General features: G+C 41.9%; 2 protein-coding genes and 1 long non-coding RNA gene across 7 annotated transcripts; 1 reads left to right on the plus strand and 2 right to left on the minus strand.

Annotated features, from left to right (window-relative positions):
* Nucleotides 1-843: 843 nt before the first annotated feature.
* On the plus strand, nucleotides 844-2,576 carry LOC121748736. Its single transcript, XR_006039519.1, has 2 exons — nucleotides 844-2,187; nucleotides 2,321-2,576. It is a non-coding gene; the product is annotated as an uncharacterized LOC121748736 (long non-coding RNA).
* A 3,560-nt stretch (nucleotides 2,577-6,136) lies between these two features.
* Nucleotides 6,137-9,178, minus strand: LOC121748629 (transcription factor PCL1-like). 2 transcript variants are annotated; one of them, XR_006039499.1, is made up of 3 exons: nucleotides 7,993-9,178; nucleotides 7,814-7,927; nucleotides 6,137-6,469 (listed from the first exon to the last, which is right to left on the minus strand). XR_006039499.1 is itself a non-coding variant. In XM_042143100.1 (2 exons), the coding sequence occupies exon 1, from the start codon at nucleotides 8,991-8,993 to the stop codon at nucleotides 8,022-8,024; it is 972 nt and encodes a 323-aa protein (XP_041999034.1). In that variant the 5' UTR covers nucleotides 8,994-9,178; the 3' UTR covers nucleotides 6,137-7,927; nucleotides 7,993-8,021. The 2 variants fall into 2 exon arrangements, 1 of the variants encoding a protein (XP_041999034.1); XM_042143100.1 differs by having other exon boundaries at nucleotides 6,137-7,927.
* A 1,536-nt stretch (nucleotides 9,179-10,714) lies between these two features.
* LOC121748370 lies at nucleotides 10,715-15,358 on the minus strand. 4 transcript variants are annotated; one of them, XM_042142683.1, is made up of 5 exons: nucleotides 15,211-15,356; nucleotides 14,699-15,117; nucleotides 14,290-14,466; nucleotides 11,222-13,673; nucleotides 10,715-11,149 (listed from the first exon to the last, which is right to left on the minus strand). In XM_042142683.1, the coding sequence occupies exons 4-5, from the start codon at nucleotides 13,610-13,612 to the stop codon at nucleotides 10,904-10,906; spliced, it is 2,637 nt and encodes an 878-aa protein (XP_041998617.1). In that variant the 5' UTR covers nucleotides 13,613-13,673; nucleotides 14,290-14,466; nucleotides 14,699-15,117; nucleotides 15,211-15,356; the 3' UTR covers nucleotides 10,715-10,903. The 4 variants fall into 4 exon arrangements, with proteins under 4 accessions (XP_041998617.1, XP_041998616.1, XP_041998615.1 ...); XM_042142682.1 differs by having other exon boundaries at nucleotides 14,583-15,117; XM_042142681.1 differs by having other exon boundaries at nucleotides 14,560-15,117.
* Nucleotides 15,359-15,682: the final 324 nt, after the last annotated feature.

The raw sequence follows: 15,682 nt of genomic DNA on the forward strand, positions 1-15,682 counted from the left end.
ACGTTCAACCTGCACGTTAGAAAAGAAACATGCAGGGTTGAGTACTTGGTATACTCAGTGGGCACATTGCTGAAACATAATTTTAGTAAAAGTTTTGCCAGCTAGTTGAGTGATCTCGGGGTTTTAACTTGAAAATGCCCGAGTCACTAAAGTATTTTCGTTCATAAAGTCGATTGCAATCTAAGTTCATCATAGATACCATATCTGAACGGATGTGAACCGGGAATGCGGCCACATTCCACGACGGTCACTGGACCGACCAACTTGAAAGCTAGCTCACGATCCCCATATGTGTACACTAGTCCGAGTAGGGTTTGCGGCCCTATTGGAACCCGAATTCGATTAAACATATTTGGCATAGTCAAGCAGATAGGCATTTCATAAAACATAAAAGGCATGACAAAACATAAATAGCAAAATTTTCACATAATCATACTAAAAGGCAAGTTCACATTTTGAAAGAAATGCCCACCTTGATAGCTTAAGTTTTTTCAGAAAATTCCTTGACTTGATCTTAAACGACGTGCGAAGACGCCCCTTTAGAAATATTAATTAGACTTTAAGAAGTCAAGAAAACTTAAACGTGAATACATCCTAAGTGTGTGCTCATTTTATTCTTTTCTTATTTTTCTAGAAAGAAAATTCTAGGATCCTTGAACATCAATCAAATCGGGAGATTTAATTTATTGTGGAGGCTTAAGAAATTATTCCATTAATTTTGGGAGTATTATTTTCCATGCATCTTGTTCGGGCACTAAAATAAATCCAAAATTTAATTCATCATCTCGGGATTTAATTAGCAAACTCTCTCATGGGCTCAGTTACTTGGTCGTTAAACTTTGGCGAGCCCAAGATTTAATTGAACAAACTGCAGGCCAACCATCTTAATAATTCCAGCCCATTCCTCTTAATTAATCTGGGCCCAGGCTCTTAATTTATTTTAATTATTGGCCCAACATATACTAATTTGAGGTTGGCCCAATACAAAAACAAAAGATAGCCCAACACATTACTCCTCCCATTTCCATCGGATCTCCCTTTCTCTCTCATTTCCATTTTACAAGTTTCCCCAAATTTAGAATGGAAAACCCCTAGATTCATCTCTCTCCCATTCTCGGATTCTCGCCGTCAGTTCGGAGATCCGGCGGTAGAACACTGCCTTCCAGCTCTCCGTCGAGCTGCGGTCCTTCCGTGTCTCACGTCGTCGCTTGCGGAGGTCGCTGCTGGACAGACGGGCTGCTGTGCAGCCGGGACAACCTGCTGTCGTCGCACCGCCTGCCCGCCGCCTCGACGACTGCCCCGTCGTCTTCCCCGGTGATCACCGAAGTTCCGACGGTGTCCTACGTCCATCGGCTCCATTTCTCTGCGATTCAATCGCCATCTCCGGCAAAACTCCTAAAGCTAAGTTTAAAAGATCCTCCTTTTAAAGCTAAGTCCTTTAATCATCTACTACTTGCTGGAATAGGTTCATTATATGTAGTTCCTCCTTGGCAGTTGCTTGTGAGATTTAAAATTCTTGCATTTGTTTATTGTGGTGAAACTTGGTTGGGTTTGCTATTACTGAGTTTGGGTAAAAGACAGCAGCGGGCAGCCTGTTGTTTCTCTTGTTTCATTATGTAGTAAAGCTCTAAACTTTCTTGTCCTAAGCATGGCATCCGAAACAAGGCAGGGGAGTGTTAATGTTTTCATTGTTCTTCCATTATCCTATCATGCTGTTAAGATCTGAAGTGGTGGTGCTCTAAACATGCTTGTGCTTGGTTTTCTACTGATTTTACTTGGGATTTAGCATGCTATTTGAGGTTTCTAAGTTGTGGTGCTTCTATTTGATGCTAAGTTGTAGCGTGTTTTACCTGTTGAAAGCTGCGGCTGCTTTGAAATTCAGCTCCTAAAACCTCAGCTCTCTTACTCTCAAACTTGTTATGTTGCTGGAAAAATTTCAAGTATGTGGAAGTGAGTTCATAGGTGGTGTGGAGGGAGTTTTTATAGGCAGAGTGTGTACACTTGAGCCTTAGTTGGAGCTGTTGTATTTCTTTGTTATTTTCCTGCAGCAAATCCTCCTCTTTTTTGATCCTGCAGCAAACAAGGACTATTGCATTTATGTTATTTGTTGGTTTTGCAGGTGTGGAGGGAAGAGGAGAGTGCAGGCTGCCTTTGCCTCTTTTGGCATGGTGTCTTTCTATCAAACTTGTAAGTTTTGGTGCCCCTTTCCTTTACTTGGGGAACCGTTTGTTTTACTACTTCCAAACCCCTTTCCTTTACTTGGGGAACCGTTTGTTTCACTACTTCCAAAGACTTAATTGCTCTTGTTTTCATATTACAGGTGATGTATTGGGAAGAAAAGCTGGCTCATAAGTTGACTGATTTTGAACATAGGGGCCGAGCTAAGGGTTTGGGCCTGAAGAGGAAGCCCAAGAATGCAACTATTTAGAATTGTAATTTCTTAAGCTTTTGGCCCATACTTGTGTATTTTGTAACAGCACCCATCACTATAAACGCTTTCAGACATACACCATATGTAACACTTGAACGTATAGTCGTATACATAAACCACATGAAACAAACACGATTGATCAAAACCCATTCAGACCATTCTAAAGATTATCAAATTGAATACACCTGAAATACACTACAAAAATGGATACGTGGGACCAGCATTTTGATTTTCATAACTGAGTATTCCCCTCACACACATTGCCAAGCTTATCTTGGAACTGAATCACCAGCTGCGTGATATCACCTTCCACCACTTCACAAACCACCTCTTTGGTATTCAAATTGCCAAAATTCACAACTTGAGCACAAGCATATCCATTATCATGGTACCACTGCTGCACCCTGTCCCTAATCCTCTGCAACAATCTCGCACTAACTTTTCCCTGATCCCTCAACATCTGCAGAATTTCTCTCTGCACAGACATCGGCAGCAAGCAAGGCCGGGATCTATCAATCCTCCTCCTGTAATCCTTCTCCTGGCTCCTGTAGAACTCGAGCCTCTCCTTCTCAGTCATATCCGCATCCTGTTAGAGAGTTTAAACAAATCGGATGTCCTGAAAGGCGTGAAACACTTTCAGATCAAACCAATTTGGCGGTTCTACCTATATTTGATCGGATACAATTCAAGTTTCAAAGATATTCGTATGTCGATTCTGTAAAAAACTTTAAACCCAGAAATTGATCATAAGAAGGGCTGAAAACGAAGAGTCACGTCTATTCATTTCATAACTGTTTTTAACCGTTTTTGGAGGGAATAAGAAATTGCAAACTAGTCCTTCAACTTTCGGAAATTACGTGTCCGGATGAATTTACTGTACAGCTCGACCCCAGCCAGGGGCTGCCGCCCCTTGGACCCCGCTACTCGGGGGCGCTGCCCCCGAACCTCGTCTAATCATAAGAAATTCAAATAAGTGTACACTCTGCCCTTCCAACTTATTTGATGTCTCATTATGATTACGTTAATCAATCAAGTTAATCCAATTATACTCTAATATCCAACACATCCATCTCAATAGACTTGGACTGCGGCATCAGTGCCACATTGATGCACCGGAATCTGTCAGCAGACTGCCATGTCGATTCGAGGAACGGAATGGTTATGTTAATTGAGCCATCCGGATTCGTCTTCGTTTCTAAATCGACCTTTTCGAACATTCCGCAAGTGGCTAGCGTCTCGAGCTCCTTCTGAAGCTGCGCTTTGGTGTAAACGCCCCCAGGCCGAAGAGAGACCATCTCAAAGGAGTCATCTGTGCCAACAGAGGAGCCGAGCCTGCGGTCGAAGAACAAGATCTAAGAAACCTTGTACTTTTTGTATTTGTGGCGACTTGAATACTTTATTTATTGATTGGAGATTATGACTTCAACATTCTATCAGTTAGAGACTACACATCTTACAAATAAGCTCCACTTCGTTTTCATGGTAACTTAAACATTCAACCTAGTACTTGAAGAGTAGGACCAAGTCAAATTACTAAGAGCATCCGCAGCGGTGCTCGCGCCCAAGGACGGCGTCCGTGCCGCTGACGCGGTTCACCCCTGCTCGCCGTTGTGCTCTTGCCGCTGTCACGACGCTGCTCGATGCATAGAGCACGTCCGTGCCGCTGAGCACCTGATGTGGCGGCGCCTGATTGGCCAACGGCAATGCCGTTGACATTTTCGTTTTTTCTTTTTTTAAAAAAAATCAGATTTAATTTAAAAAATACGAATTAAATAAAAAAAATATTTTCCCACTTCCCAATAAATTATATCCGTTTCTCCACACTTTTAATTTATTTTTCAATTTTTTCCCCAAAATTTACATTTTCATCTATAAATACCCACTCTCACACAAAAAATTTCACACCACACTACACAATTCTCATCTAAATTCTCTCATTTTCTCTTATCAATTCTCAATCTTTCTTTTACTCATACAAAAAAAATGTCTGGCTCCGGCGATCACCCATCCGACTCCCGCGGTTGGAACCACGAATGGTTCGGCTCACAACCATTTCCTAGTTCGAAAATGCAATTTTCGGCCCCTCCTCAAACCCAAGGTTCTCAAGTTCCGGGTGGCTATCGGCCTTACCCGGTGGACGACCAAGATGCCCTCGATGGGCGATACGGGTGGGCACCCGAACCCAGATTGGGAGGGAGCGGCGACGCTCAGACTCCTCCTCTTCCTACTCCTACTCCTCGTGGTGTCCGCACCCTGTACACTCCGGCAGAGTTGGATCAATTATTCTAAGCCTATTTGATTATCTCCGAAGATTCGGAGATTGACACGAACCAAAGCGAGGATAGGTTTTGGTGGTGCGTCTCTCGCCGGTACAATGAAAATCGCCAGACTGGAACCATCGAGCGCAATGAGAATATGGTGCGCAATGCTATATTCAGAGCCAACGAAGAAATCCAAAAGTTCCAAGGGTATTACCTCCAAGAAGAGCGGTCGGTGGGGAGCGGCAGGAGCGAGCTCGACATCATCAGTGCCGCGTTGACGACCTACCAATCCCAACATTACAAACCGTTCAAGTACCTCAGCGCTTGGCAGGAGGTGCGTGTACATCCGAAGTATAGGGGAGGCGTATCATCCTCCTCCAGCAAACGGTCGAGGTCGGTATCCCTATCCGACGCCGGCGAGGATGAGGTGGCTAGCCAGCTCGCCGAAGCTAACTTGGGTAGCCCCGACGCCGACCCGAGCAGTTCCCAACGCCGGCCGCAAGGAAGGAAGAAGGCGACGGCCAACCGCCGTCGCGCTGCGACTCCATCCGCTCCCGCTCCCCCTCCCGCTCCCTTTGTGCCACCTCAACCCCCACCAACTCGTTGTGGACCCTATTGGCCCAACTCAATTTGGCCGATAGGTCAAATATGACCCTTAAGCAACTTGATTCACATTTGGCAATGATACAGGGTCTCCGAAGAACATTGGGGATAGGGTCAGAGGAATAGTCTTCCACCGGGGTTTTTTTAGCATTTAATTATGCAATTTTTAATTTGTAGGATTTTAATTATGTAATTTTTATTTTTTAGGAGTTTAATTATGTAATTTTTAATTTTTTTATAATTTGTAATAGTATTCCGGGTATTTTTAATGAATTTTAATATTGTAGAAATGTTTTTATTTAAATTGAATAATAGAATGGATGGACCTTTGAGCATGTCCTTGCGAAAGAGCATGAATGTGGGTATTGTGCCCTTGCTTAAGAGTATGGAGTAAAAAAGTAATAAAAGTGGGTCCGGACCCACATTCGTGCTCTTGCGACGGGGATTCTCTAAATAAAGTACTAAAAATATAGGAGTCGCATATTTGTAAATTGAAATAGCGAAGGCAGAATTTAGTTTTAGATTATAGTCCATTGAACAAGCGAAGAAGAAATTGTTGATTGGGCTCAACATAACAGATGAAGAGGTAGTTGAAAACAATGACAATAAAGTCTTAAGGGCCATGATTCATATCAGATTGTCATAATCGAGCAACATTCATCTTCATCTAGACCGTGCAACAAGATCAATGAGCCAAAATTACAAACGAAGCAGCCTCAAAGATCAAATAGCAGCAGCAGCAGCAGCAGTGTATTCTACACTTTGGCTGTAGCCTGCCCTTGCTACCACATCCTGATCAAAACAGCCGTGTATAAAGAAGAGGGAAACTTGCATGCTAAAATCATGGCAAAAAGGGAAGGAGACTCGATATCTGGTTAATGGAAAAGTGTAGTTATTAGGAGTATATTAATACTGGATTCTGAAAAACCAATCTCAGTAAAGCCATGCTTGTCCAGAAACACACAAACATTAATCATCAGTACAGCAAGTCACAGAAAAACACTCAACTTCTGCATGAAGGCGAGACTAATTTGACGGTAAGGTTTAGCTTCAGTGCACAAAAAAAAATCATTGCACTCAATCTTCCATTTTACTCTGGCAGCCGACACCAAATGCCATGAGACGCCACATTCTGTAATCTTCCAAAGGATCTGGTGTAGTAAACCAGGGGCATCTGTACTTGAATTATAACCAAGCTTAGCAAAATCTGAATGTGTTATGCTATCAAATCACACACATTCGTTAGGTGGCAACAACAATGCTCCTCAAGCATAAAAAAGCAATTTGACAGTCGAAGAGACCTAGAACTGTCAAAAGGGGAGAACTGTAGCATTTTAATGTCACCTGCAAAACCTGAAAACTCAAATTTCCACTTCAATGCTTATATGGCTCCAAGACAGCTGTACTTTCCTAGGAATTACAATGAAATCCTAAAGGAATTCAATTACAGACTGCTTATGAAAAAACTAGGATCATTCTTGACTGCAATAAGATGAAAAGGAGCAAGCAGAAAAGAGGGAGGACAAAGAAAAGCAATCTTTTTTTGGGAACAGATATCCAGATAGAAAAAAAAACCATACATATATATGGACACATTGAACATTAAAAAAAGTCACTGTTGAAAATGGTGCAAAGCTTGTAAGATTCTCCCTTTTTAAAAGTAAAAAAGGTGACAGGTCATTTTCTGATCCAATGAAAAAAACCTTTAAGGAACTAAGATATACAGTAAATCATTAGATAAACAAGATAAAAAGATGCCAGAACACATGTTTATATTCAATGATATGTTCGTATCTAAAGGGGGATAATAGGATAACATTACAACAATATGGAACAGTATCAAACACAACCACAATAAATTCTAAATTGCTATCAAACTAGCTAAAAGTATTGCAAGCCTTCATAGGAGGACCAAGGCTACATAAAATGATGGTGGAATATCTTACATTTCTTAAGAAAAGTAGAGGAATCAGGAAACGGGAAACATAACATCAAGAAAAGATGGATGAAAGATGATCTGAGATTTTAAGTCAGATAGAATTTCAACTGCAGAGGAGATGGCTACAAAGCTGAAAGGAGTAATTCACAACAACTCTTCCACAAAGAAAATATATCCAAGATTATGTTCCAAAAAGTGACGAGAGCGACTATATTTTGGCAGATAAAATCTCCATATCTTTGAGCTCTGTTCTACTACGAGGGCATCATGGATGGACTTCAGGACTATAGTTGAACTGAGAGCCAGTTAACTGAAACATAAATACTCCATGTACAGAATCCAAATTTAACATTGTAGGCCAATAATTTCATTTATCCTAGTCCTGCTATGCATAAAATAAGAAGAAATAGGGATATACAGAGTATCCAACACTTCTCCATAAATGCTATATGTATCTTCTTTTCGGAACAATCTTGATTTGGGTCTCAAAGAACCAAGCTATATAGAGTACTACTTAATAAGCAATAAGACATCCGCTGAAAGCAAGTACACAATATACAATTAAAAAAACTCATTTACCAGATTGAGAAATCTATGTTTCACAGGATAAAAAGAATGAATTTGGCAAAACATTAGTCATAGCTGAGGTTCACTTCACATGCCACATTCCCAAGGCAATGAATCCACCAGACCCTGTATGACCAGCTTTCAATCAGCAAAAGAAACTCACAATCAACAATGCACAAATCAATTATCACCTTTATTCCGACATCCAACACCGCTCTGCCTAACACTTGCTATTGTTTTGAGTCGTATGATGCTGCGGATAGCCATTATACTTATTTCCAGACCAATCCCTCTGCTGCTGCATCATACTCCCATACTGCTGCTGCTGATAGTGATGACTATGATGCGAATGCGCAGCTTCGTATCCATGGTAGCCGTGTCCATGCGCCATTCCCATCATCTGCATCGGCACAATCTGAGGCGGCGGAGGGTATGGCATCGGAATTGACATCCCCATATGGTTATTAGCACTACTTCCATTATTACCAACACTGCTATGGCTTCCGTTTGCAATTCCATTCCCGTGGCTGGGGCCGGCGCTTGACGACTCGTTGAAGCTCTGCGTTGGCAGCGGAGTCGAGGCAAAGAGGTGATCGGACGGGGACGGCCCCTCGTTGGACAAACCCTGCATCCTCTTCACATACAGCCTGTACTTCTGCAGATGGCTGGCGACGTTCTCCCGAGTCAAACCCTCGACATTCATCAGCTGCATAATCGTCTTCGGCACGGCGTTCTTCAGCCCTAGGTGCGCCACCACGTCCACGAACCGCTTGTGCAGCTGCGGGGTCCACACGAGGCGCGGCCGCTTCAGAGCCTTCGCCGTGGCCGTCGACTGGTCGTCGGTGCAGTTGTCGACCGTCGGATCGTCGGGGGAGTCCGCGCGGCGGGTCTTCTTCGGGTCGGAGCCCTCGTCGGCGCCCTCGTCGGCGGCGGCGGCCATGGCTTGATCGTCGCCGAACGGCTTGAAATTGGCAGCGGCGGCGGCGGAGGAGGAGATGCGGAGGGAGGAGAGGGTGGTGCGAGAGGCGCGGGTGACGTCGACGGCGGTGCGGGGCGGGTCCGGCGAGATTCGGAAGGCGGAGGCCAATTCGAGGGGGATCAGGCACTGGGATAAGGGGGTGAGGTCTTCGGCAGAGGGAAGGCCGTCCTCCCAGTCGGAGACGGAGTCGTCGATCTTCGCTTCTTCACTCATGGAATTGGAATCAGTGATCAAATTCAGATAGGATGTTTGATTTGGGAGTGAGAGAGAGGAATTGGATTATCATTGTGGGGTGTGGATATAAATAAGTAGTTTTTGGGTGGAAAAAGTGCAATATCAGATTCCAAGTGGAGTGCCACGCTGGACTCCTTCCTCAGATATTTGTTGATCCTCTAAAATATCTCCGTCTCTAATCTCAATCAATTTCCAAATTCACCTTTTCCTTACTTCCTTTTATAGAAGAAAGAAGCCATAAATATCTATCTGGACGCTAGAGCAACGCACTGTTGCGGGCCCGACTTTTTATTGATACTGTAAGAGCATCCACAATAGGAATAGTCCAGCAATAGCCCAGCCAGCCTAGTCACAAACTCCTCCTGCTACATCATCAATACTAAAAATCCTCTTGTCACATCATAAATAGTCTAGCCATAGCCTAGCCACATCATAAATAGCTCAACCACATCAATAGTCGCATCACTCAAAATTATATAAAACAAATAATTAACAATCACACAAAATACGCAATTTAATTTACGAGACATATACGAGAAAATTCAATAATATTATTAAAATTTAAAAAGTACATTAATTAAAAAAATTACATAATTAACAAAAAAACTACTGCCGTGCAATCCTCCGCGCCCATAACTCTTCAATCACCGCTCGGCGGTGTACCACTGGGCGAGGTCGAGGTACCACCGGCTGAAAGGCCCTCTGCATCCATTAATCAATCTCACGGTTCGTATAGGCCACTAGCGCTTCGTTCATTAAACGCTCGTACTCCTCAGCATCCCCACCACTACTACCACCGGCGTTACTCATTTCTAGGTGTTGATCTTGTACAGAAATTAAGATAGAGAGAGTACTAGTTAAAACAAGTGGTGCGAATGAAAATGACGTGCAAAGCGCGTATATATAGTGTTTCAAAAAAAATAAAAAATCGCACTAGGCGGTGCGCTAGGCGATCCGGACGCTGCAATAGCGCCGAGCGGATCGCCCAGTGCACCGCCTAGCGCCAAGGGACCGCCGAGCGCTAGGCGGTTTTTAAATCCGGAAATGGCTGGGCGGTTGCAATAGACCGCCTAGCGCCAGCGCTCGGCTGGGCGGTGCGCTAGGCGCTATTGTGGATGCTCTAATAAATATCTATCTGTAATCTCGATCCAATTTTTTTAATATTCATTTTAATATATATCAAAATACACGAATCTAAACCTCTCTTTTCAACCTGAAAAAAATATATTATATATTATTTAATAATTGAGTAAAGTAAGAATAAAGTAAATAAATTAGTAGAGAGTAAAATATCTCCAAAATAAACAAAATGTTATCTGAAAAAAGTATTTTTACTTCGAACAATTTTTTTTTAATAAAAGAGGATCACAGAAACAGACATCACGATGACATGGCAGCCTAGTGAAAATCAGACATTAGTTGCACTTTTTTTCTTAATAGAGAAACAACAATGATTCTTCATTATTCATTTGTTTTGTAACCATGCGATTCTAACGTACTACTGTTTCATGATCATGTAATTCGAACTCACAATTGTTACGTGACCATTGATTCAAACTCACGACCTATTGACTGAAAAAAAAACTATCTTACCAACAAAGATAGATTTCATCATCAGATACATCATTTCTTTAATCATAAAAAGCATTTTTTTGGGGGGATTTTCTCTTTCTTAATATTATGGTAGAGTTTGGAGTAGATATATAAATCTTGAACGGAGTTTCCATCCATTCTGCTTATCATAAATCAAACGGATTTTACATCCATTCTGTTCATCTTAAATCAACTGACAACATTACCTTGAAATTCTAATTCCAGATTGAGAGATGCATTTTCCATGAAAAACGATATTTATTTCTTCAATACCACTCGTCTTTAGAAGCAGAATATCAGACTCTAGCAACAGGGGAAATAGGAGGATTTGAGGCATATTTTGCAGCAACCTCCATGATTTTCGAGACACTGTTTTCGGTTTCTCCGACCACACTTGATGATAACAAGACTGATCCCCTGCTGTGCACAACTGCAATAGCGATGGAGAATGCTTGTACCAGTTTGAGCGATGAATCAAACTCGATTGAGAAGATCCCTTCCTTGAATGGCGACAAGGTAAACATGGGTCGGTCGCCTTCTTCCTGCACAGAGCCAACATCAGATCTCAATTGAAACTGAATGACAAGTAAATACAGCTGGGCATGCAGATTTACCTGAGAGAACAGCTTCACAGCACTTGAATGGTGGGATTTGATTGAGCTGAATCTCTGACTTGACTTATTTCTGCCAGCAAGAACTGTTAGTTGACAGCCCAAATCCCAGCCTCCGCAGTCGCATGATCCTCCCGATTTCCATCTTTTGATCAGCGTTGAAGGTTCTCCTTTGCTAGGCACCCCATGATGACCGCCAGGAAGGATGACCGTTGTGCTAAAAGGGCCATCACTTCCAGATTCATTCCCTGAATTTGAACGGTGTATGCTTCGTTGAAATGGCTCTTTCAAGCCTCCAGTTGACTGGGTTAACTGTTCACAGACCCTTTCTGGATTCTTTAACACAATAGCAGCAAGCTCGTCGCATGGCAAACAGTCTGCCATCTGATCTGCCTCTCGCGACCCCACAGCCAACAGAACAAACTCTTTTCCACTAGATTTATCGTGTCTAGTCCCAGTTGCATCAGTGTCCACAATGTCAGATACCTTCATCTGTGCGACAATGTTTGATACAACACCATGGTTATTGTCTTTGCTTCCTTGGTTGATCCACTGAGCATGTTTTTTCTTAGTTTCACGGAAAGAGAAGAATGTATAGATCCATCCGCACATATTCTCCTTTGAGCTTAATTCTTTAACCTTTGCTGCTAAAATATCACGGCAATTATCAACTGTAAATGTGAACAGAGGAAGACCGTTTGTTACAGCTATTTGCAGAAAAGCTTGCATTGGTGATGCTCCGTTCGTCCGCGTACAACGTGATCTATCATCCTTGCTGAAACAGTTAATATCTACCGTTTCTTTAACTGATAGCAAAGATGGAGATTCTCTTTGGCCACCCGACGACTTCAAGCTCCTGTCCCTTGCTGATGGATTTCTCTCACATGATCGAGCAAACTTACAAGATTCAACACCCTTTGGCTTCATTAAGGGCTCCAGTAGCCTTCTCAGCGGACTAGATCTGGCTCTACTATTAGCATTTGATTTTTCACCAGAATGATCTGAGCAAGCTGAAGTGGAAGTTGCCTTTGAATCAGGTAAATTTATAACTTGTTTTGGTATATCTGAGGAGTTTGAGTTGGAACTCCTGCCAACTCTACTGATGCCAAAGCTGAATTTTCGAGTTGGTGAGGGATTCCTGACCTTGGTTGATTCCAAGCCATCAACTTTCATCTGGAGAATTTCAACTTGAGCTAAGTTTCTTGGCTTTGAGTCCGAGTTCTTCTTTTCCAGATTCTTCCTTCTAGCAGGACTTATTGACACACTTTGAGTAAACGGGATTGTTTTTTCTTCACCAGACAAGGAGTTGAGGGGCCTTACTTCTGTGAAAGATTTCTCTACTTGTGAGTCCCTTGTCTTGCCTTGTTCACTGAAAACGGAGTAGAACCGGTTATTTTTAGATCTCAAATCATTATGGGCGACCTTCGCGTCAGGTCCTGCATGAAACTGATTTTCTTCCAGCAATCGGTTTCTGTTGCCTTCAGATGAATCAGATTGATGACATGCAGCAAAATATCTCTGTCCTGGATCATTTGTTGACTTGGGGACTGTTGTTTTGCATCTTCCAGAGAAATCAACACTGCTGATGGCAGAACTGGGAACCTGCTCTTTGGCTTTTGAAGCTTCCCCTTTCCGAAGGGTGCCATTCCCTTTAGAACCAGATATGATGCTATCTGTTTCAGAAGGCCGCGATCTGATCTTAGTAACTTTTGGCAGGGAAAGGTCTAGGCTTCTGCTATCTTTTTGCCTGTTCGTACTATCCTGTTTAGAAGACTGAGTTGCTTGCAACAAATCCTGCTGCAGCTGTAAGAGATCATTTGAGTCATTCCTGCGCTTGGGGAGTTCCCCTCCACGCCCAGCAAGTAGCTCTGAGCCACTTGAACGGACTCCAGTTGAAGATGAGGGACGAATTAGTTCACGATGGTGATGAGACAAAGTGGTATCCCTGCTAGGACGGGACGATGACACATTGGAGGGGATATATGATGAAGAGGTACTACTGGAAGGTGAAGGTTTGGCATTTATACCAAAGACATCAGCATTGTTATGCTGCCACTTCTCTAGTTGACTCCAATCAAGGACCCCAATGTTGAATGCTTTCTCCGGATTTTCTCCCCTCTCCAAATAACTAGGTAAACATGACATGTACCTAACAACTTCTTCACGTTTGCATAACTTTGTCTCGCCATGTTTCTTCTGATGAACTTTAGATTTTTCTACATCCTTCACAACTTGTGGATGTAGACCATCCTCGTATTCCTCCAAGTTCAAAATGGATCCCAGTTTCGTCCTCTGTTTCATTTGGGGTGACAAACCAATATTTACTTTACTTGATTTTGAATCATATGACTCACCACAATTTGAATGAAATCCCTTGTTGCTCCTAGCATGCATTGATGCCTATGTTAATGGAGACTTATGGATGACAAAAACTTTGTCGAGCAATTGGCATCAGCTGTCAAGAAAAAGTGAACCCTTAAATTGTTTATTAAAGAAACATAGATTAAAATAGCCAGAAATAACAGTAAGCAAATCCATTCCAGCAGTAAATCCATACAAAGAGATAGAGACGTACCTACAATGTACAGTTATTTTTCAGATAAGCATGTAAATAGAAGTTAGTTTCTGGGGTTAAATGCCAAATTAAACTTTTTGGTAAGTTTAGAGTACACAAATTTAAATATTATTAGTCAGAGATTAAAGAACTAAAATATATTTCCCACCTCTAAATGATATGCTTACTACCATATTTTGCAAATCCTAACTCTTCAACATTCACTGTATTTGGAAATGAGAAATATCACTCGGTACATCATTTTTATTAATGTATATACAACAACTAAGAATTACACTGTGTGAGCATTTGCATCACCTTAGAGCTCAGAAGCTTGCCACATTGCTTGTGCTGTCAACGGGATGCATTTCTTTTAAGAACTCAACTTTTCCATTAAATAATTAACAGTTCTTTTTTTACTTTCAGTTAAGTTCACAACACAGAATGTAGAAATAACTTGAATACCAACAACCAATGTTTTGCATACGTTCAAAATTACTGGTAAACATGGACATACCTCTCTCAGCAACATGATAGCATCCATTTGTTAGCCTACACCGAACTTCTCTTGAATATAACAAAGTGATCCGTGATGAGTTCCTTACAGCTTGGCAGAGGGGAGAAAAGACACAGCTCCAAATGACTGCTAGGATCAGAGCCCCCTTCTTCCTGAGCATGAGCAGCCGCTATCAACCTGCACAAACCACAGAGATCAAACAAATCATGAACACGATATGTGGCCCAGTTCCCTCATTTTCAAAAAAACCAACATCAAGCAAAGACTCACTAGTTAACTATAAAATCGCCCACCTTGCCAAATCATTTGACATATAAAACAGCGAGAAGACAGCTCAGGCAGCAAAGAAAATGATTCTAAAAAGAAAGAATCCAAAAATGATGACTGAAAGTGGTCCTAAAGTACTCACAAAGTCTCAAGACTGACGATTGCCGAGGATAAGGGTAAACGGTCTCACTCCTTCAAGATTTACAGTTTTTCTTTTTCAAAATGAAAAAACCATAGCAAATTCATAGATTCCCCAAATCCCAATTTCAAAAAAATTGACATTCGAGTTGACAATTAACATTGGTTGAGGTAAAAGAAAAACCAGAGCCATCTAAAAGCGCTAAAATGAGCTGCTTTTTAGCTTTAATCCGCTCCAAACTTTAATTATTTTTTATCCCTACCAACTGACCAACCCACGCACGCACAAATTCAAATAAATTAAACAAGAGACCGGCGCCTTCTGCATCTAGACCAGTTGGAGAGAGTTCGAAAACACATCACTGAACTGGATTTGCTTGACAAATCAGAAATCGAATTCCTCAATGAAAAAGGAAATGTGACCTAACAGGAATTGAAAAACAAGCTAACTCACTAAAAAATGGACAAAATTCGCAATAATAGTTTATCCTTTTGGGAAAAGTAAAGTGGCATTACCCAAGTTTGCAACAAAAGTAGGAGGTGTCGGTGTGAAAGCGATCGCAGTAAAGGTCGGAATCCGATGATTCAAAGACGGAGTGAATAATGCAGAATCAGAGAGAGGAAATGGAAGAGGTGGATTCGGATTCGGAAGAGCGGGGGTAGTTTTTCTAGGTCTGGAGATGGATGAAATCGGACGGCTGAGAATGGAGGAGGGAAACGCGGGAGGTCACATCCGGCGGGGTCCGCAGCTCAGAGTAGCTTTCTCCAATTGTTAGATTATTATTGCAATTATTAATTCTATTTATTACAATTATTATTACAATTATTATTATACTAATAATACTGCAAAGCAGCTCACCGCTTTCAATTCATCATGATCCGACTCATTCTATTCTTATTTTCCTGCACCAAAATCGAGATGCATTTACAAACTTTACAAAAATTGGATTAATAAGACCATCCACAATGCCGCCCAGCCGAGCGCCAG

This window comes from Salvia splendens, chromosome 9 (genome assembly GCF_004379255.2).
Source record: "Salvia splendens isolate huo1 chromosome 9, SspV2, whole genome shotgun sequence".
NCBI lineage: Eukaryota > Viridiplantae > Streptophyta > Magnoliopsida > Lamiales > Lamiaceae > Salvia > Salvia splendens.